The sequence below is a fragment of the Amphiura filiformis genome, chromosome 12 (assembly GCF_039555335.1).
Source record: "Amphiura filiformis chromosome 12, Afil_fr2py, whole genome shotgun sequence".
In the NCBI taxonomy this organism is placed as follows: Eukaryota; Metazoa; Echinodermata; class Ophiuroidea; order Amphilepidida; family Amphiuridae; genus Amphiura; species Amphiura filiformis.
Window position 1 is genome coordinate 60234251 of NC_092639.1, and position 22996 is coordinate 60257246.

At 37.5% G+C, this 22996-nt stretch overlaps 1 protein-coding gene across 1 annotated transcript in view; it reads left to right on the top strand.

Annotated features, from left to right (window-relative positions):
* Positions 1-2218: 2218 nt before the first annotated feature.
* Positions 2219-22996, top strand: part of LOC140166517 (hyalin-like) — a 40104-nt gene continuing 19326 nt past the window's right edge. The window contains exons 1-6 of the mRNA XM_072189998.1: positions 2219-2386; positions 2586-2813; positions 3187-3324; positions 7027-7287; positions 14032-14259; positions 17270-17416. Coding sequence (XP_072046099.1) covers positions 2317-2386; positions 2586-2813; positions 3187-3324; positions 7027-7287; positions 14032-14259; positions 17270-17416 — 1072 coding nt within the window. The 5' untranslated portion in view covers positions 2219-2316. The remainder of the gene's footprint in view (positions 2387-2585; positions 2814-3186; positions 3325-7026; positions 7288-14031; positions 14260-17269; positions 17417-22996) is intronic.

Sequence of the window (22996 nt, forward strand, 5' to 3'; positions counted from 1 at the left end):
GATGCATCACGTTGCAAAGGATTCTGGGAAGGGTAAGACATATTCTCTGCCTTGAGTCCCAGAGTAAAAGAAAAAACACACCAAAAATCAAAACTTCTGTTGTTGAAAGATGGAACTCAATACTCAATAGTATGGCAAGTATGACTTCCTTTCCGAGGAAGTCAACCGCCAACCTTGAATAGTGGCGTGCCTGGAATATTTGTCAGCGGAACAAAGAGCGTCCCAGAACACCAAGTATCTTTACATATTTGGTAAAGCTTGGAAATTACAAGCTAAGGTAGGAAAAATGTCAAATTCGCAGCAAAGTTTGAAGTTATCTATAATTAAATAGAGGCATGTTGGAAAATACTTCAACCAAATTAATAAGGATGTTTAATAAGAATGGAGAAAGCATAGATTATGTAACGCATTGCTCCTTTGTGCCGATTTCATTTCCTGACAAGCTATTCATCCAGTAGTACCTTTTGTTCCAGAAAGGGTTGCCGACATTAAATTGGTAACTGACCTGACTGCGTATTAACGCTTTACGCGACTGTCAATAAGTGATCAAAAGAAAGTTATATGAAAGCGCCTACTTGAGCGTCGAGCGGTACCTTCCGTTCTAATACAGCACACGGGTACGGGCGTGGTTGAGTCGTGGCAAGCCGTCGATGTACAGTTATTTCCCACCCACCTTATTTTAGGCGCATCATTTTACATGAATTGAATCGAGTTGCTGATCGATTACCCGTAACAACGTGGTGTGGCCGCCAGGTATAGGTCCACGTCTATCTGTTTCATGCTTTATCAATTAAAATTGTGCAGTTTATTCTCGACTGGTTATGATGGTTATAGGCTTATTAAAAAATGTTTTAGTGGTTTTTTTTTTTAAATTTCACACATTTAAAGAAATAGAGCGAGGGAGTAATACACTGTAGGCATAAGAAAAAATAAGTGCAGAGAAAGGAAAAAAGGAAGGAATGAATAAATGTAATAATTATTATAGTCACTAAACACATAACAGCACATTTTCCAATATGTCACCGCTCAAATCGGCAGAATAGATGAATAGATGCTGCAGTCCATTGGAAATTAATGACTCGGATCAATGCATGGTACTTGTAGGCCAAATTTGTTCATAATTTTTGTGTAAAAACAAAAACACATGTTGGTTTAGAAAATTCAATAAAACGATTCAAGCTGCATCATTGAATGAAAAGTTATATATTTGTAAACAATTATCATGTCAGTGCGTTGTTCAACGCTAATTATGAATAATTTTGAAATTTACATAATCCATAAAGTTTCCATTTTGCACACATAATAACATATTTATTATATGCATATATCTGTAACATATGAATAGCTTTTATGTATGACCACTTTAAATAAATGTTGGTATTTATATAGCGCCTTTCACATGTGAAAATGTACCAAAGCGCTTTACATTTATGCCGCCGTCGTTAGAATATGTCAGCTGCCATACAATGCCCAAGGCATGCTCATACCTTTGGGCGGTGCTCAATGGACAGTATTCGTAACAGCTCCCCATTTCACACCTGGGTGGAGAGGAGTAATCGAGATAAAGTGCCTTACTCAAGGGCACAACACGATGGCGTCGCCGGGGCTCGAACCCGCAACCTTCCGATTATGAGTCGTAGCCCGTTCCGCTCGGCCACCGTGCTCCCATAATTGAATTTCATGTGCAAGCATATTTACATTTGAAAAGCGCGCCAGTATAAATCGGTTGCAGTTCATTAGTCTAAAGGTTCATTTACTCCGAAAATGAAATAAGGTTCGTTATGAAGCCTAATCCTAATCCTTTTCCTAATCCTAACACTATCATACCCCTAAACCTAGCCTTACACCCTAAAATATAACGGCAACCATAATCCTAACTCTGACCCTGACCTTAACCATATTCCTAACCCTAGAATACCCTTAAAGCTAACTTTAACCATTTTCCGACTATAAATGATCCTTCGAAATAATTGGTTGTTCCTATATAAAAAGCGAATAAATTATTGATCGTACAGTGAATCATTGCAAATTGCTTATAGAGGTTCCCGACATGTCTATAACGTTAACACTATGCGAATAGATATTCAAGATTCCAAGATCTTTCTATCATAAAATATTTGCAATTTGTGATTCCAAATTAAATCTGCAAATAAATGTTGAGTGTATTCTGGGACACACTGTATAATATTAAAGCAATATTGTTCAAAACAACTGGAAACAGTGCGGTGTTCGTCACGAGATATTTCTCTCGCAAATCTAGCCTGCTATCAGCCATGACTATTGAAAGATTTCAACCAAATCAGTAACACGCCAATAATGCCTGCCTTCTTACTTGGAAATTATCTTCGGTTGCTACCGTTTCTCCTTGCTTTTCACAACGTGAAAGGTAAGTTACCACTATGCTGATACTTGTCTCATTATTGAATTTACAATTTTCTCCGCATGTCTAGCTTCCAGTTGAAACTGTGACATTTTGTAATAGCAATGATTTTAATGTATGTCACAAAAATTAATTTGTTTGTTTAATATGTTTATTTTTTCACTACTTTATTTATACCTGTATTATTATTTTTTTCAATAATAAGCATGGTATTCTCGCTCGACTCCGACCCCGAACAACCATCTCGTTCTTGTTGGTGATGAGGAGTCGGGAAGAGGACGTCTATTTATACATGAGCAATACGGTTCTGGCTGGCTGAAAGTTTGTCATGCCGGTTTCACTTATAGAGAAGGTGCCGTTGCCTGTCGACAAAACTATAAACATGGTGTAATAGAGGTTGCCACCGTGCCATCCGTACAAGAACATGAAGAAGGTAAGATATAATAGACGCTCATTTTTGTAGACGAGAGACCTTTAAACTGATTCTGTGATTTTGAACCTCACCATCCCAATTTGATGCAATCCATATGAGTTACATATATCATTCATGGGTATCTCTGAGTTTAACATCAACACACTTTAAACCACTGGTCCATCGCTTTAGTAGGGTTTTCCTTATTTTTTACAGCGTGTTTTATGGCGAAGCACCAGGCATTAGAAAAAGTTAGAGCAAAGTATTCTACTTTGGTTAGAGGGCAATCAAATAAATTGTGTTTGACCCTCTGCGTCAATTTGACGTTTGCTTGTCAGCTTGTCCGCCTGCTCACTTGTAACCATGTTACTTCCCATTTCGTATCATTTTCTAGGATTTTGGAATGGAAATTTTTCGTATGCCCAGGTAACGTGCCGCACCGGTAGTGAACATGGAATTTCATACTGCAAGCGAAATGATGATTATCATGGTTATTGTGCAGATGTTTATTTAACATGTGCGACAACATCAGGTACTGCATAATAAAAGTACATAAAACAATAGATAATATTATTATTAATGTAGTTCTGACAACGCGTAACCATGGCAACCATGCCCTGCCTGCGGCTTACCGACTGCGTGTACAAAATGTACCCAGTGCGGTAGTAAAATTCAGCAAAGTATTTAATGTTAGGCAAAATATAAGACCTATCCCTTAATGACACTTGACCTCAAATTTTTGAAAGACGCATAATCACTGGCTATTGCTATTGCGTATTTGCCATCTAAGCGATGTAATAATCGGATTAACTAGCATAAAAATAGATGAAAACAGTTTTTGAATATATCTCGCTGCACTAGTACGTTCACGCGGTACCTCTGCATTGAACCATAGATGTCAAAAAGCAGGGATAAAGACCTGAATCGCAATTCTATAGAATATTCATATCATGCTGATCACTCGCAACGGCGAAGTTACAATACCGCTCTTTTCAAAGATACTAATCATACAGGTGCGAGTGATTAGCATTTTCTGTGGACGGATTATGGTTTAATGCATAGTTGCTGCGTGACGGTTGTAGTGCCGTGCGATCTATTAAAAAAATGTATTTGTCTATTGCTATGGTAATTAATCATGTTACATCATCACTTCGTCAAATATTTTCGGCCACGCCGTCAGACGCTCAGCTTCTCCTTTTTCTGGATAAATCATGGTAATATCTGGAGCTTATGTTTGTCAGTAGTAAGGACGTATCCTTCATGTAGACCTAATGGAACTTGATAACCCCTTTCAGTGGGCGTATTCTTGTAGACCCGTTTAATTCACTAATTGTGACCAAATAACCACGTAAAAGGCTTTAAAATGGTTAGAGCTCGCATTTCCTCTACATGCTCAAGGATACCCATTAATGCCCATTTTAAGTTTGGCAAATCAGTAACTTAACGTTCAATTTTTTGAGCAATTTGGTAAATATTCATTAAGTTTTTGTGAACAAATTCAACCAAAAATTGCAAAAATGACAACGTCTCTGGTATAGTCACACCAACTCTTATGAAATCAAGTGCATGCCACTGGATTCATGTATTGTTAGCTATTGTAGATACCACCCCATGTAAATTAGAAAACATAAATATTCAGAATTTGATTTAGCAAATAAACGTTATTTTGATTTAATGTTGATAATAACTCTTTCCCCAACTCATCTTGTATCTGCGTTGCTATTCTTCCCTTCCGTGGGCTAGTAAATCTTTTGATAATATTTTTAAACCCGTAAGAAAATAAACAGTTTTCTTGACAGATTTGTGAGTTCTATGACATTAACCCATAACCTTACTCCATTATTTAGTATAGTCCACAACCAAATCTCATTTACTTGTGTGATACAATCACAATTACTTTTGTTTGACATTAGCAACAATGAGTTGTACCATCAACAAGCCAATAGTTACCACAACAATGCTGCATAACAACATGCAGATTATTTCAAAGGTATATTTTAAAACTGGTCAACAACACTCACTTTTTGAACCGAATATTTCAGAGAAACCATTCTCCGTCCTCAGCGGTGTATTGCTGTTGGTAGACTGACTGATGATTCTCCAGTAACAGTGTTTCTAGATGTTGTTGACAATGTCCTTTTTGTCCTTTGTGATGGTGTTTCTAGAAGAGAATTATATATTCTAGAAAGTTTTCGGCCCCGTCCCTATTTAGGGTGGGGCTTGTCTCTTGTTTGATTTTAATGGCTTCCCTCACTTTCCTTGGCAAAAACTTGTCTTCTCTGCAGAGGACTTTAACATTTCCAATGTCCGGTTTATGTCCGGTGTCCTTGCTGTGCTCTGCTAACGCCGACTGATTTGAGGTTGTCTTGGCAGTGTGTTCTTTCAGGCGCTCACCGAGGGTTCGCTTGGTTTCACACACGTACACTTTCTCGCAGCCTTCACAGGGTACACGGTACACAACTCCTGACTTGTCTTCCTCGCGAGGTTTGTCTTTCGGGCAACAAGTAATTGCCGAAGCGTTTGGTGCGGTTTGAATACCACCGATACACCGTATTAACTGCCGAGTATTCTTTTGACCTTTTCTGATAGGCCCTGGACGTACGGAACTATAACAAATGTCTTATTTTTGGAAGAGGATTCCGAATCGCACTGTTTTTCAACCGGTTGTTTTTTGGGTTGAGCACGTTTAAAACTCCACTCCTCGTAGCCGTGATTTATTTCTTTTTCTCGATGTTCCGTATCAGTAACTAAAGTATCTGCCCGATGGAAAAGGGTTCTGATTACACTGACTTTGTGTTCAAGTGGATGGTGGGAATCAAAAGCCAAATACTGGTCAGTATGTGTAGGTTTCCGGTAAATACTGACCTTTACCGTACCGTCTGTTTGTCTTTTTACCAAAGTATCTAGGAATGGTAATTGACCGTCCTTCTCTGGATCGTTGGTAAATTTGATATGTTCATTTTGACTGTTAATGTGGTCAGTGAACTGTTGGACTTTCTCCTTATTGATTACCACGAAGGTATCGTCCACATAACGAAGCCAAATTCTTGGGGGTCAGCGGTGGATGTTAGCGCTTTGTTTTCAAACCATTCCATATATAAGTTGGCGATAATCGGGCTGACCGGGAGGCCCATTGCGCATCCATGATCTTGTTGGTATAATTGTCCTCTAAACTTGAAATAAGTGGTGTTTTAAAATATACCTTTGATGTCTATTCCCAACACGTATAAATCTCTTCATTCGCGATGCAGATTATTGTTCTCATTTAGGAAACAACAAAGGCCTCACATAGTATTGTTACTGTGTATCCACCCACTGTTTGCTTTGTAATTAATTGATATTTAATTTTTCCACTTTAAAAATGCATATCCAAAAACTAGTTAAGTTTTAGTTTCAAGTTTTCATAATTATTTGTGAAAATTCAATTTCTAATTTAATTTAACAAAATATTAAAATAGAATAGTGTTTCTAAACTATGGAAATAATTAAAAAACGCGACGCGACATCGCTGCGCGCAGGATTTCTCAAATACGATATGCCCAATGGAGATGGGATAAAAAGCAAATTAAAACATATTAGTTAGGATATAGAATGAAGTAAAAGCTTTCCATGAGTCCCATAGGAACCTATTGGGGGGGGCTCATTGTCCCAAATAATACAGTTTTTTAATTATATCCATAGTTTAAAAACACTATTTTAATATTTTGTGAAAAATAAGTTCTTGAATTTTCACAAATATTTCTGAAACTTTGAAACTAAATCTTGATTAGGTTTTGAGATATACATTTATAAAGTGGAACAAACAAATATCCCCTTCTTTAAATATATCATTTCTAATTTAAAAGGGCATTTTGTGATCCACAGCCTCATCCCCCACTTTTCTCAAAAAAGTTGAGATTTTTATATCACTGGAAACCTCTGGCTACATAATGTTTATGTACAAAATATTTCTTGCAGATTAATTCGTTTAGCAAAGATATCGTGAAATTTGAATTTCGTTCTGGTGCACCAGAACGAGATTACAACGCATTGTCTATGGAGCAGTGTAATACACATATCATGCATAACTCGCGAATGCAAAATCGGAATCAACTGAAATTTTGGGAATAGTTTTTTTCGTGGATATCCAATGAAAATGACATAAATAGAGGATGCTAGGATCACGAAATACTCCTTTAAGTCCTTGCAAGGGCATATTCCCAGGAAATAAGCTCTTCAATTATTGTATCAACAGGCGAAGATTTACCATGGGTAAATGGATGCCCGCATGACATTGTTGTCGTTACTGAACTTGGAACGTCTGGGGCAAATGTTTCGTGGACAGAACCAGTTGGTTCTGATGACGCTTTTAGCCACAGAATCAGACTACAACCCAAATACCGGTCTCATGCACCGGGAACAGAGTTTCCTACTGGGATAACAACAGTGTGTTATTGTTTCACTGACAAATCTTTCAACACGGTTGCATGTTGTTTTACAGTAAAAGTGGAAACAGGTAAAACATCTTTATCCAAACAATTTATTTGCAGTTGGGCTAAGGTAACATACGACAGCTTTCAAGCTTTGACTTACGTTTGGTAGCCAGAATGGTGAGAACTTAAAGTGAAAGATATCCTACTTAAAGGAAAATTTTCTAGGGTGAAATTTTGTGTAGAAACTGAATCTGACATAAAAAATGCATAAAATTCAACTTGAAAATTTTCCCCATAGCACTGTACAGGCATATTTCGGCCCGAAGTCTTCAAATTTGAGCAGAAATTGGTGCAAAAAAAATAAGTCCTTCAAAATGGGGATACTAAGGGCTAAACAAAAACATGTTGCTCTAGAGGGATGCATTGGTAAGGGCAACATGTCTTTTGTTTAGCCTCAAACCTCCCAGTTTTGAAGGACTTATTTTTTTGGCAAAATCCGTGACTTTTTTCACACCCTCAAAATCCTAAGGGGTCATGGGGTAACATTTTGCAAGTTATTTTTTTTTCTGTATATCTAGCTTACCTGTTTGTTATATCACCATTTAGCTATTGAAATACTGAGCAAACAAACACTTAAAGCATCCCTATAGCTCATACCATTGTGGAGATATGGTCTTTTCAAATCGAAAATGATGCGAATATTGTATTTTTTTCTAAATCAATTGTCACCCGAACCCTCAAGTTTCTACCCCTGCTACAAAAATAAAGAAATATCTGGATCCCATTCAATGCTTTTAATATCACAATTGTACCCTTGTTACACAATTAGTATAGAAAATTAGGCACTATTTGATAGTTTTCATGTTCATACATTCACAGGAAATCTGCAAGTCAAAATTTTTGTCACCCAAAAACGGCTATTTTCGGCCAAAATCGGACATAAAATTGAATTTTTCTTGAAATCTATAAAAGATAGGGAGTTTTAAGTGCTAAAATCTGATTCTAGATGATATTTTACCCTTGGAAAAATATAAACAATCAAGAATTTTTTTTATTGTTTTCACCCCTAAATCCTTTTTTTCACACCGGTGTCCGCCAAACGTAAGTCAAAGCTTGAATGCTGTCATACGTATTATTTTTTGACTATTATTGTTTTTGACGATTTCAATTTATTAAGGTTACACGAAGAAACGTATAAAAAACGTATAAATGACGTATAAAGTTGTTCTCTAAAACCGCGTTTTCTCAGCAATCAAATATCGCAGTGAGTCAAAAGTTGGTGCATGGATGTATCTTTACATTATTTTTGTGTGTTTATACACATTTTTAGAATCCGTTTGAAAATCCTTCGTTTAAATCATTTTAACGCACCATGTTCACAAGATCAAAAACACGTTCCATGCAATTTTTTCAAATGTTCGCTCCGTATAAAACCACGCAGAGTGATTGTTTTCTCCTTTTTTTTTTTTTTCTACAAATCGACCAAAGAAATAATGTTGCCATGGGGAAGAACCAAATACAGTACCGATTACATTTTATTAGCCCATTTTTGGGAACAATTTTCGAGAATCTTGTACCACAAAACACTGTTATGTTACATTATCGATATCTGGATTGTGGAACGTTAATTTTGATTTCTAACTGCCTACATTATTTCTCAAATGTCTGTCGCTTACTTTACCATTTAAATTTCACTCCAAATTTAAGCTACTTTTGCAAAAAGCGAGGTTTTTCGCCATCGATACCTCCGACATTTACAGCGGTGATGAGCTTGGTTACCATAAGAGCCTGTTATGCACTATTCAATAATAATCAGTTTGAGATCAATCAATTTCATGTGACCCCAGTGGCTCAATCGGTTAGCGCGCTGGACTCACGTTTGACTCTATAATACTATAGTTTTGAGCTGGAAAACTTTGGTATGTGTTCGAGTCCCTATGTGGTCCATTCCATTCCATTTATTTTTTTTTATTTTTCTCTCACTTTTTTTCCTCTTTCTTGTTCGTTTCTTTCTTTCTGACTGTAGCGATTGATTGTTTTTGCCCGTTTTTTTCATTATATAATTCAGGAATTTTTAGGCTATACTATCGTCTAATAGGCGCGGCCTATGAATATATTTTTACAAATTAGATTAACAAAATATTGGTTGTTGGTTTTGTTATTGTTGTTGTAGTTATTATTGTAGGCCTATATTGCATAATCAGTGTATAATAGGCCTATTATAGCCTATAGAAGCATTGATTTATTTCATGACAGATATCATCAAGGATAATTTTAAAAATTGAAAATTTAGAAAATCCAAAGGAAAATTGCCGAAAACGGCTGCCCACAATCAACCCCCCCCCCATCAGCCCATATGGTCCTATCATGGTCGCCCCTCCCTATCCCTGCAACATATAGGATGACTCACGAGCCGCGGTTTGTCCGTGGCCCTAGTTCAGATTGATACACTATTGTACTCGTGAGTTTATTCTTTTCTGCATGGCTGTTTACATTATTAACTTACGCCCCTCTGGAACCAAGCCTTGAAAATCAATTGTATTTAACCTTAAACGCAGTAACCTTAAGGGTGACGGGCTGTCTTTAGAAATAAAAAGACTTTTTCTGTTCAATCTTAAAACCTTGAGCAACCTCAATGTAACGAACTTGAAATGTAACTTATAAAAATACTAGTTTTTATATTCTATGGTGTTACAAATTTAAAATAGGACTACGTAGTTTCACAACGGGGTTCACCGTGTACATGCGTCCCGGGGGGTTCACTCCCATTGTGGCCTGTACACCATCCGTGATAATGAAAACGCGTAAAAAGGGTCGTTTTTCGTGGGTAGGCACGATACGCGCGTATCGCGTTTAGGGTGTCAAAAACATGAAAAATTGGTAAAAAGGGTAGCAAAATTGCAATTGCTAAATACGCGGAAATGAAATTTAGGGTATGAAATTTGATGTTAGGAATGAAATCCCTGTTTAGGGTGTCGTTTTAGCCAAGGGTTAAATCCTTGTTTAGGGTGCTTTTCAAAAGTTGATTATCGCGGATGGTGTACAGGCCACAATGGGAGTGACCCCCCGGGACATGCGTATCCTGTAATGCAGGATATAGACGAATCCAAGTAGCCAAGTCATGGTCAGGATTTGGTCGGACATCTTTGGGTAGCCGATAGCACCAACCTGGTGTTTTGAGCGTCCAATTGTGCAAATAAAAGCCGCCTAACACCTAGAGAAGATGTAAGGACGAGGAGGGTTAATAGAATAATAGCTAATAATGAAGATAATTCCGCAGGTAATCCCGTCGCATCTACATAGTCCTTTTGTTCGCAAGTACATCAATGCATAGATACCGCGTATAGTTAATCCGATTATTATGTCACTTCAACAGCGAATAGACCATGCTGTGTGTTTTGTCGAAGGGAACTGTATAATTGTGTTATTCTTTTGTCTACCTGTGTTTTCGCGGAAGGTGTAAAACGGGTGATGGAATGCAGTTTAAAATTTCCGCCAAGGCCGAATCATTTCACATTTTGAGTGCATTGTAGCCGACGGCTACCCAACTAAAGGCTGCTAGTCAGGTGTAGGAATGCGTGTATTTAGATTCGTCTATATCCAGCCACGGTTTTCCCCGTGTAGATATGGGTGTGCACGGTGTGTTCACGGTATGGGTGAATGGGGTCTAGTTCACGTAATTACTGTAGCAGCTACAACATCAACGTCCGATCTTTTCATACACTGACTACGTGTATCGTTAATATCACGGCGCCTTTGCTTCAGTAAATATTGCACACTCGCAGGTTTCAGAATGAAAACTTGATTTCCTTTCAACTTTTGCGAAATAAATGATTTCAAAGAACGTTTTGTGCTAAGAACAGTATATTATATTATTTTATAATCGTCGTAATTTTTATATACCAGATCATCCTCCCTAAAGACCAGTATTATAGTACGAAGCGAATACAAGATTAACGTTCCTAAAAACCAGTATGTAGTCAGACGTGAATATATTATTATACTATTCGGGTATACGGTGCACGTTTTGCAGGTGCACGCGTATAGCTTAAATCGAGCAAGACAATATCATAGTACCGGGTCACATAAGGCTACGATCACATAGAAGTATACTATTCGGGTATACGGTGCACGTTTTGCAGGTGTACGCGTATAGCTTAAATCGAGCAAGGTAATTTCATAGTACCGGGTCACATAAGAAGGCACTATTCGAAAAGGCCGTATACATGCGTATAGTAGTATAGTGGGAATAAGTGGGAATCGTGCGTGTTCGATTTTAGTGCAGCGTATACCGTCCTAATTTTAAAACTAAACCATATGTGGGTAAATTCATTTCTTTTAAATAGATGCACTATCTAATTCTGCACATTATGACACCTCATTGAATGCAATGTGACCTCAAGAAGTAAACTTACAAGCATTTGATTAGACGAAGAAAATTGGTAAACTGACCTATCATGCCTAGACTCGCTAATCGCTATACGAAATACGCTCATTCGATCAGGCTGAGTTCACATAGTATACTCCTATATGAACTCAGCCTGATCGAATGAGCGTATTTCGTATAGCGAATACCGTATACCGTATACTTCTATGTGAACTCAGCCTAAAGACCAGTATTATAGTCTGATGCGAATACCATATTATCGCCCCTAAGGACAAATATATAATCTGACGTGGATACCCGATTACCGTCCCTAAAGACCAGTATATAGTCTGACGCGAATACCATATTACCGTCCTTAAAGACCAGTATATAGTCTGACGCGAAAATCATATTACCATCCTTAAAGACCAGTATAATTTATAGTCTAACTCTCTATTTGTACATGAAATTTACCCCAAGGCAAAGGAGCACACGTGCGACATTAGGCGAACGTTTACGTTACCATATTACAGTCCTAAAGACCAGCATATAGTCTGACGCGAATTCCATATTACCGTCCCTAAAGACCAGTATATAGTCTGGCGCGAATACCAGATTACCGTCCCTATAAAGACCAGTATTATGGTCTGACGCGAATACCATATTACCGTCCTTAAAGACTAGTATATATTCTGACGCTAATACCAGATTGCCGTCCCTAAAGACCAGCATATAGTCCGATACAAATACCATAATACCGTCCCTAAAGACCAGTATATAGTCTAACACGATTACCATATTACCGTCCTTAAAGACCAGTATATAGTCTGACGCGAAAACCATATTACCGTCCCAAAAGATTATAGTCTGGCGCGAATACCAGATTGCCGTCCCTAAAGACCAGTATATAGGATGACACGAATACCATAGTACCGTCCTTAAAGACCAGTATATAGTCTGACGTGAATACCAGATTTTCGTCCCTGAAGACCAGTAAATTATATAGTCTGACGCGAATACCGAATTACCGTTCTAAAATACCGCGCGACTGTAATGGTAAAGATAATGTATATATGTTTCCTTACCTCGACAAAACATTTATCTGGTAAGTTAGCTTAAGTTGCACTTACTCGAGAATTTGTAGCTGGATGGCAAGGATTCATTTCATAATCAAAGGCACAGAATATTATTTGTAGCGTCTAAGAAAATGCGATGATAAAACAACAATAAATTATAATGAATAAGGTACTAAAAGTATTTTTTACAGAACTACTATGTCACTCTTGCTTATTATGGTAAAGGAAGTAATGATATTTTCGTGCCATATCTGAATATGAGTTTTACATGCATAAATTTTTGACATCATCTCAAGAACTGGCAAAAGTAAAATCCTGATGCAAAATATCAGGAATAATATTACCGTCTTCATATCATGTAAATAAGAAAACATACTTTTCCCTTTGTCATAAACAAAGCAATTGACATAGTGTGACTTTTGTTACCAGTGTACGTTGTTTTGTGTTACAAAGTATTAAAAGCACAAGCGTACTCATATCTTGCTCATCGCTCAAGAGACATTAAAGGCCCTATCAGAGTATCCCAGCGAAAGTGTTATAACAATTAGAGTTTGTAGGATTGGCTTAAAAGTAAAGGATAAGTTAATATAATGTCAGTAGGGGTTCCTTTAAAAACAATTTTCAAAACCGAAGAATACGGCGGTGTTGATGATAATAATGAAGCTCCATTATTGCATATAGCTAAATTTACAAGTGTCCGTACGTTCGAACCTCCCCTACATTTTTAAATACTAGGGCCTACCCATTCTCGTTACAAAAATGCAACAAATCTGATTGTGATTCTTTTGATTTTCTGTTTTAAGGAATCACTGAAAGGGCCTTTAGAAATACAGTATCATAATTTTGTTACCATCAGTTATCACGAAAACATCATCCCAACTAAGTGATGACGTCAGATGTACTGAATTAAAGCTCTTTACAATTTGATATTCTTATGGCCAGGCCGGTTAGTACCATAGATTTGTTTCGCGAGGGTTGAGGAATTTTCAAAATGTGGACCTAATTTCCCTCTTCCGATATGTTAACTCACATCCTGAAATGTAACTTTTGGGTTATTTCGAACAGTTTCAAATTAAAAAGTAGTACCTTTTCGTGTTTTTTTTCCTAAAAGGTTATGACAGTGGCCCTTCTTGTCGATTGGGGGAGAGATGACCAAAAATGCATGAAAATTCTACATTTTTTACGATCGCTTGACTCGCAAATGGGACTTTTTGGGTCCACCCACTCGCCCCCCCCCTCCCCCTCCCATAGTTACGGGCCTTGGTTTACTGGCCTGTCCATGACTTAAATTGTATGGTGTTGTCATTTTATCCACTTTATTTTCACTATCACAGTTTATTTTGATATTTTTAAGTGCTTTGAACTTTGTTTATTTCCCATTGAAGCATTTAGCGCTGGAGGTCTTCGTCTTGCTGGTGGAGCAAATTTATGGGAAGGACGTTTAGAAATGTATAGGTACTGGGAGTTTGATGATTATAGCAATCTTGTTTGGAGATCGAGATGGGGTACTGTTTGTGATGATTTTTTTACTGAAAACGAAGGTGCCGTTGCTTGTCGACAATTGGGCTATTATGATGTATCAGATGTTGCCATTGTGACATCCTCACAACAAGGTAAGAAATATGGAATCGATATTGTGATAAAAAATTACCAAACACCGTGTTTCTTCCCTGGCTAGCTCGTTCTTTATTGAGCTTTTACCTTAGCAATGTAACCATGTCACTTTCTCAGCTCACTGTTTTGGAAGATGAATGTTAAGTTTATTAGATCTTGGCTTGGTATAAATAACTCCAGTAATAGGGACATCATGTTTATTCCTAGAAAGTTTGGGGATTAGGTATTATCAATCCTACTACCACGTACATTGCTAAAAAGATTTCGTTTCTGTTATCGACTTTGAACTCTGATGATCCTCAAACAAGACATAGAGCACGCTCATCACTTGAGCTACATATGAAAAAGCATAAAGTGAACATGAACAATATTGAATCTTCATTTGCTGGCTATTGTACTGATGAAAACGGTAGATTGGTTAAGCAATGTGCGGTTAAGGGATGGGGTAATTTATTTTTAAATTGAAGAGAAATGGGATGGATTTTGGCATGTTTGCTGTGATTGTTTTTTTATTTGAGCATGATCACTTCTGTAAGGTCATGGGAAATTATGTAAATCGGCTTTTATATTTGATGTTGCATATCGGCTCACGCACTTTTTTTACAAAGTCCCTGTACTCTGATGACCCTATGACCTTTTGCTGGTATGTTGAGCACTTTAAACAAATAATTATAGTACTTACCTCCTACTTTAGGAACGTGCATATGCCTTAATCTTGAATCACAGGGAAGACTTGCGGACCTCGAGAAAGCAGATTATGCATGTTCGATGGAGCATTTAAAGAATGATGATTTAAGTGTCGACCTGATTAAGTTTATCACCAAAGCTAGACTCTAAATCGCTGAATCAAATTCATTGCTCCATGTAATGTTTCCTCAGGTCAGCAAGTCGTGCCCTCTTTGCAGAAATCCATTTGTTATTTCACATGTAGCAAACGGCTGCATGCAATTTCGTTACAATTACATTTCAAGACATAACCGGATCATCAATATCCTTGAAAAGGAAATTAAAAAATACAACAGGTGTGATATCTACCGTGAAAAGATCATCTCGGGTGCCCTGATCACGAATGACGATGATAAAATTGAATTCGCAAACATCTTTCAGGACATTCAAGCAAGTAAACCATTGATCACGAAAACATGAAGTGTTTCATCTTGGAAGTAAATTGTCCTTTCGATGCTTTCATTGAGGAAAGTTACAACACAAAGTTCCAAAAGTATACTCCTCTTTGTAACTTGCTCACATTGTGCGGATTTGATTGCAAAATCCTTGTCTTCGTGATTGGGTCACTCGGCCATATTCATCACTGTTTCCGAAGTGGGTTGAAGAAACTTGGCTTCCCCAAACGTGTTGCCAAGGCTGTTGCCAAGTATGCTTCTGTCAGTTCCATGATTGGAACCAACATCATTTGGAGACTGCGATACAGGCTCACCAAAATCAATTAATTATTCCTGTTCAATTTCATGTTGTTTGTAGTTTATTCATGTAATGATTTATAATGCCGCTTTGGTGGCCCAAATGTATTTGTTCATTATTGAATTAAAAATTCGTATATGAGGTCACTTTATCTGCCGGGATTCCACACCCGTTCAAACCCGGCATTATGAGGTTGCACCAAACATCTCCGGGACTGTCAGACGCGAGAGGTAAAAGTGACGTAACACATAACACTGTCGACAATACAACGGCAAATCTGCAAGCAGGTGTAGAATCAAGGAAATTTGACTTCTCTGAACATGTGAAGTTAACGTTCGAATTTGTGGAACACAGCAGGAAGCAAACGGGATTTCTATCGTATTGTATTTCGGGAGTGGTGAAGTGGCATGGGAGTATTAAATGGCAGGAATGGAAAACATAATTATGGAAGGATTTGAGGGAGAGTTTATGATTGAAATGACAGTCAGTGGCGTTAATACTAGGGGCAAGGGAGGGCACGTCCCCTGGACGCCGTCATAGTGGGGCGCCAAATCGGCGGCCGTAGGTCGATTCCGCGCCCCCTGCAAGCGGTGAAAGTCAACATTTTCAACATGAATTATCATTTAAGACCGTTTTAAGACCAAAATTCAACTTGATTATAACTCATGAACTAATATTACCCCATACCAAATAAAGCGCATGCTACTCGAAGTTTGCAATTCATCTGTCGGTAAGAGTAAACTCCTTTTATTTGTAAACCCCAATTTGGGTTTCCGTTTCCTTTTCGAGTTACGGGGCTCTCTTACATAAATGTTACAGGGCCACTCCCGGAAATTCCTGAGCCCTTCCCTAATTACTCTCCGTAAGGTACTGGGCCGTTCCGGGAATTTACCGAGCCCTTCCTATACACAAAGTGTTGATTTATTGCATCCATACATTTTTGACGTACAATTTGACATACATTTCACGTATGTGATGCATGGTTTATTCGGCCAGTGTGGCACGTTAGATCGTCATACATACTATTGTCGTGGTATACGTCAATTTGTGTCAGGTTGGTTCAAACGGCTTATAAAGTTTAATTTTACACGGAAGGTGGGGGGAGGGACGGTGACTGTGCAAAAATTATTATGAGTGTAAAAAGGGTGGGGTGGATTTTGTGTAGCAGAAACGGGGAACAAATATTATTTATAAAATAATAAGTAAGATCATAAGCAAATAATACTTAAATAAATAAACAAATAAGAAAAATAAATAAATAAATAAATACATACATAAAAAATATACAAAGTAAAGTTCGCCATTCGTAAATAAATAAATGAAAAAATAAATACAAATTAGTTATGTTTGTAGGGGGGCTGTGTAATAATCATGAGCCCGGTGTAAATCAAAGCATCAAAGGAACAATGCGTTACGTAATTTATTGCTTCTCCTTCGATATCAATTATCCTTGCAAATTAGCATCGAACCTCCAGCCAATATTCCTTTCCAGTGCTAGTAGGGATCGGAACTAACTTTTTTTGCTCAACAAAGTTAATATTTGTCACATTTTGTGACTTCAAAAAATGTACACTTTTTGTATATTTCTAGGAGGTAGTAAAGATATTTGGATTGTTGACAATGAAAAGTGCTCTGGAAGTGAATTTCAACTACAAGCCTGCATTCTACAGTACCGTTATCCAACGGATACGTGCGGACACCAGGAAGATGTGTATTTAACATGTTTGCCCACGTCGGGTAAGTAAAAGGCTATGCAGAACGAAAGAAAAGAACAGTTTAAACCATTCAAAGTTATATTACAATACAAGCGTAAGTGTCGCCGCAAACTCGAGAAACAAGATATTCCTGAAAAAATTGGTGTCAGTTCCAATTTACAATGTAATTATTATTTGAATGTAATGTTGAAGATGGAATTGCATGAGAAGTTTTGCACGGCAGCACTGACAGGAACATTTAGTGGTAGTTCATTTATCATTAAATAATTATACACTTACATACGTGTTTTGGCGCAGCGTCAGCCTTCTATTCTAGCTAAAAACGTTTTGAAAAATCAAACAATATGCAAATGAGGTAGTTAATTGGCATATTTTGCGAAAAAAATCGCATCGGATCTTACGGCTCCCCCTTACCACCACATCAAGTTACATCCCTATACACCTCACCAGTTCTGTGACATGGCAAAAACAAAGACAAAAATCACATGGGATCTTAAGACTGCCCTTAACCATCGCCCCACCAAGTTACATCTCTATATGCCTCACCAGTTCCGAAAAATGGTCAAAAGCATTTCGACAAATAAAAATATAGGCAAATTTGGTGACTAATTTGCATATCTTGCGACAAAAATCGCATCGGATCATACGACTGCCGCTTATCACAACCTCATCAAGTTACATCCCTATACGCCTCACCGGTTCTTCGAAATGGCAAAAAAAAAAACCAAAACAAAAGTTAAATATGCAAATTAGCTACCTAATTTGCATATTTTGCGCCAAAATTGCATCAAGTGTGGGGCAGCCACTTACCACCGCCCTACCAAGTTACACCCCAATACACCTCACCAGCTCCGAAAAATGGCAAAACCGTTTTGAAAAATCAAACAATATGCAAATGAGGTGGTTATTTGGAATATTTTGCGACAAAAATTACATGGGATCTTAAAACTGCCCCTAACCACCATCCCACCAAGTTAAATCTCTACACGCCTCGCCAGTTCCAAAAAATGGAAAAAAGCCTTTTTTTTAAATAAATAAATATGCAAATGTGGTGGCTAATTTGAATATTTTGCGACAAAACTCACGTGGGATCTTAAGAATGCTCCTTTACCACCACTCTACCAAGTTACATCTATATACCCCTACCAGTTCCGAAAAACCCATGTACCGGTGAAACAGAGTTTCCTAATGGGATAACAACAGTGTGTTATTTTTTCACGGACAAATTTTTCAACATGGTTACATGTAGTTTTACAGTAAAAGTGTCATTATCAAAACAATTTATTTCAGTTGGGCTAATGTAACGTGTATTAACCCCAGAACTACGAAGATTTTTTATCCGTCACAAAAAACAAAACAAAACAAAAACAAAACAAAACGCTCAATCGACCTGAGACTTTAATCGTAGATCCATCCTTTGCGCTCAATTTGAAATTTTTACCCCAGCACCTTACCCGGGAGTAGGACCGGTCATCAAAATGATCAAAGAAAAAAAAAAAAAAGGGGGGGTTGAGGCCCACCATTGGTTTCTACAGTATCAATTATTTTCATTTCTACTGTCTTTTTACTTGTTATGTTAGTTATAAAGCATTTAGAAATAAGCATTTTCTTTCATATTTAGGAGAAAATTTGGTGGGAAATCAATTTTGCCTATATTTTTGTACACAGTCAGATTTTCCCAAATTTGCATGGGCGCCCTCAAATTATGACGTCTATATCTTCAATACGAAAGGTCAAAACTTTCAATTGATCGTCGGCTTCTCATCCCACTTACATACACTTTAATATAAATCATTGGATTTATAAAGTTTACTTCGAGTACTGTTAAATATCAAAAATATCAATTTTTAATCATTTGCCATAAAGTGTGTATTACATTGCAAATTTCATAAAATCAAAATTATTTGATATCAGAAGGACATTCTTCGTATTCAAAATGCAATACGATATGTCTGATGTGCTCTAATGTCCCACAATAAATACTGTCCAAACGTTCATACCCCACCCCTTAAAGCCAGCATGTAAATTGACGCGAATACCTGATTACTGTGAAAGAACTATATCGTCGGAAACTGAATCGTTTGGGTACTTTAACGCATAAACCAAACATAACCGATGTGGTTGAGAAATATATCAACTATCATCTACTTTTTGTTGAATTTTGACAATCGACCGCTCCTTTTTTGAAATAAAAGTATTTTACGAAACTACCTCATTTTCAGCCCGTTCCACAGAGTCAAATATCTATCAATCACAGACGCCTCATGCGCTGACGATGAGCAGTACAGTCATCGATTGATATTAGAATCAGTGGAAAGGTTTGAAAATGAGGAAGTTTTGTAAAATTCTTATATTTCACGAGCGGTGTGGTCAATTGTCAAAATACCCAAACAATTAAGTGTCCAACGATACAGTTCTTTCAGGGACAGAAACCCTGTACCAGATTACCGTCCCTAAAGACTTTTGGGCTATTTCGAACAGTTCAACATGAAAAAGTAGTACCTTTTCGTGTTTTTTTCTAATTGCGATCTTCTTGGACATAGCTTGAAAGGTTATGATACGAGGGACGGTCAATAAGTTCGTAGAACAAGGTACTTGAAAGAGTGTGGCCAAATTCTTTCTATCTCACTCTTGAGCAAGGTCACTACAAACCTTAATGCACCCGTCGCAATTTTCTTGAAACCTTTTATGTTAACAAAGTGGAAGTCTTCCGATAGCTCCTTGAGCCACTCTTTGGTGAAGGCTCACCAGCATTGATCACCAGCAAACCTGATATTACGAAGGTAGAACTTAAAATTCTAAAATAGGTTTAACTAACTGGAGACCATGCCTGAACGACATTGTGGTTACTTTAGTTAACTGACCCCTCTTTCGTGAATGGCAGCTTGACAAACTAAGAATAGCGTACAGGACACACTCTGAGAACAGTCACATTCCTACCATCAACTTTCTGCACATAATGGCTTGCCTCAATTTTGCTATCAAAATTTTATGATATATGCCTGTGATTGTACTTTCCTTTGGCAAATGATCTGTCATCAAGACTCTCCCTGGATCTCAGAAACAGCGATGAAGACCTTGCACTATGGTGACCGAGTGCTGATCTTCTTAGGGGTGGGAGATCCAGGTGCTTCCACTAAATGCACTTGTATTTCCAGTGATTAATGTAAGTCTTATCACCTTTAACCACATATAGATTAAACTTGCCTCGGTCCTCATTCTAAGTGTATAGAAGGTGTGAACCTGAATATGTGAGTTGGTATCAATTTTGTACATGAAGATTCTGGGACCCCATCTAGAAGACACCCTGGAATACCCAATGTTAATGGCTTAATGTTCAAAACACATTCATCAGAGTTGTCATATTTTGTGGCTATCTCATCTTTCTTGTTTGGCTCTTTATTCATTATCAATGCCACTGTACGAGCACGTATATCATAAGTGGTGACGTCAGATAGTCTTTTGGACCTTGGATGATCTTCAAGGACGCTCATTCCATTCTTGAACTCTAAAAACCATTTCGTTGCTGTTGAATACCAAGGACTTCATTACCATTTAAAGCAACTGTACATTGTTAAATTTCATTTGAGTTTTCACCGCCGTCCGGAGAAATTTCCATAATGACCCTGTATTCACTTCTGGTAGTACCTGTGAATTCATGGAGGTAGGCTTCCTCTGAAGAGTGTCCTGCCCACATACATTGATGTATAAATCTAATATCTTTGCAGTAGTGTTTTGAAGGAACAAGCTTTCAAATGAGACCACATTTAACATGATGCAGTCATGTCTACAGTAGAATTCATCTCGACCTTTGCAGGACTTAAACCCCATTAAAAGCTATTAAACCAAGATAACACTCATTGAAGCAGCTCAACTGATTAAATCAGAGCTTCTCTGGTTGTTCACAAGTGTCTGTTTTCAATGTGCGACATCGCAATAAAGCTGGTATTATAGCTTCAGTTGGGTAACCGATTATAAAGGAAACGAAAGGAAACAATGGTATGTGTACCTTTGTTCACGAAATGAGACAAAGACCTGCTTTTTGTTAACCAGCATTCTTCAAAAAAGAGCAACATAATGATTGTTGACTTAAGGGTAGACGAGGTATTGTTGGTCGAAGCAACCTAAAATCGATTTTCATTATCTAGATTAATATATTATTGAAAATTAACACCTTGATGTTTTGCAAAAGTTTATTCTACAAATCGTATACTTTGCAAAGTTGCTTAATTTATTGTTGTTAATTAGTTATGTACGTTTGACAAAAGTGTTGTTGTTTCAGCCCTCTTTACAACGTAACTCAAGAACTGCAGCATCTATAAAAGTATATCTGTGATATTTTAATTCTTCTACACGCTCGCTATGAATTGAGCAATGCAGTTTTTACCAAAGCTCACTACCATTCGTAAGATGCTCTGAACTACCAAATCACAACAGTTTAAAATAATAAATAACCTTAACACGGTTTGGAAATAATTTTTGGTGTTATCTGTCGTTTACATATCCTTCCTAAAACACAAAAGTGCGACCGTCTCCAAACATCTAAATTAGCTAAAAATTTAGGACATGTTACAAAACTATATTTTCTAGAACCTATTTAGAATAGTTAAAATGTAGCTTGTACCGTTTTTTGTGGCATCCTTCAGAAGTGAGCGGTCCGATACCAATATTTTCGGTCAAATCTCCATTCAATTAACACGGGGAGTTGGCTAGCTATGCCTTGCCCTCACTCATATTTTACAAAAGTGCGACTATTTCTGAACATCTAACCTAGCTGTAATTTTAGGTCATGTTAGAGAAATATATTTGCTAGAAGTTTGGAGAATAGCTAAAATATTGGCTGGTTATTTTTCACACAGTGATGTTAACTAGGCAAGTGCCCATTCTTCCAACGTACATCATTTGTAGAGGTCACGCGTCAATGGTGAGAGCACTGTGTATTGTGTACCGGAAAACGGACAGTAACTGCAGTATGACACCGTGCGACAAAGTAGCATACCGAGTTCTACGAACTTTTTGACCGCCCCTCGTAGTTGCCCTTCTTGTCGCACCCTACCATGGTTTACAACAGGCCCGTTACCAGGATTTATTGGGGCGGGGGTTGTTTTGGAAAAAAGTGGACTGGGGTCGGATTTTGAAAAAGTGGACATTTTTTTTCATAAAACTCTCTTTTTGCTGGCTACGCTCGCAAATGGGACTTTTGGTTGCACCCCTGTTACGGGACTGGTTTACGGGCATGTCCATGACTTAAGGTGGCTGAGTACTCTCAGACATGCATGTAGTAAAATTGCCATAACGTTGTAATGGCAAGATGTATAAAAGTATACTTTTTTTAACGGCAAAACATCAAGGAATCTGAATATAAATACAGATTTGGGGTAAAAACAAGAGTTTTGAAGAAAATCACAAAAAATTGAGTTTTTGGCAATTTTCAAAAAAAATGCCAAAACCGAAAATTCACAAACGCCTATTTGCACAAAATGATGCCTAAAATCGGAAATAGACCAAAAAAAAAATAAAAATGAGAAACCCGTTTCTTAAGGGAAGGGGTATGAACGTTTGGACAGTATTTATTGTGGGACATTAGAGCACATCAGACATA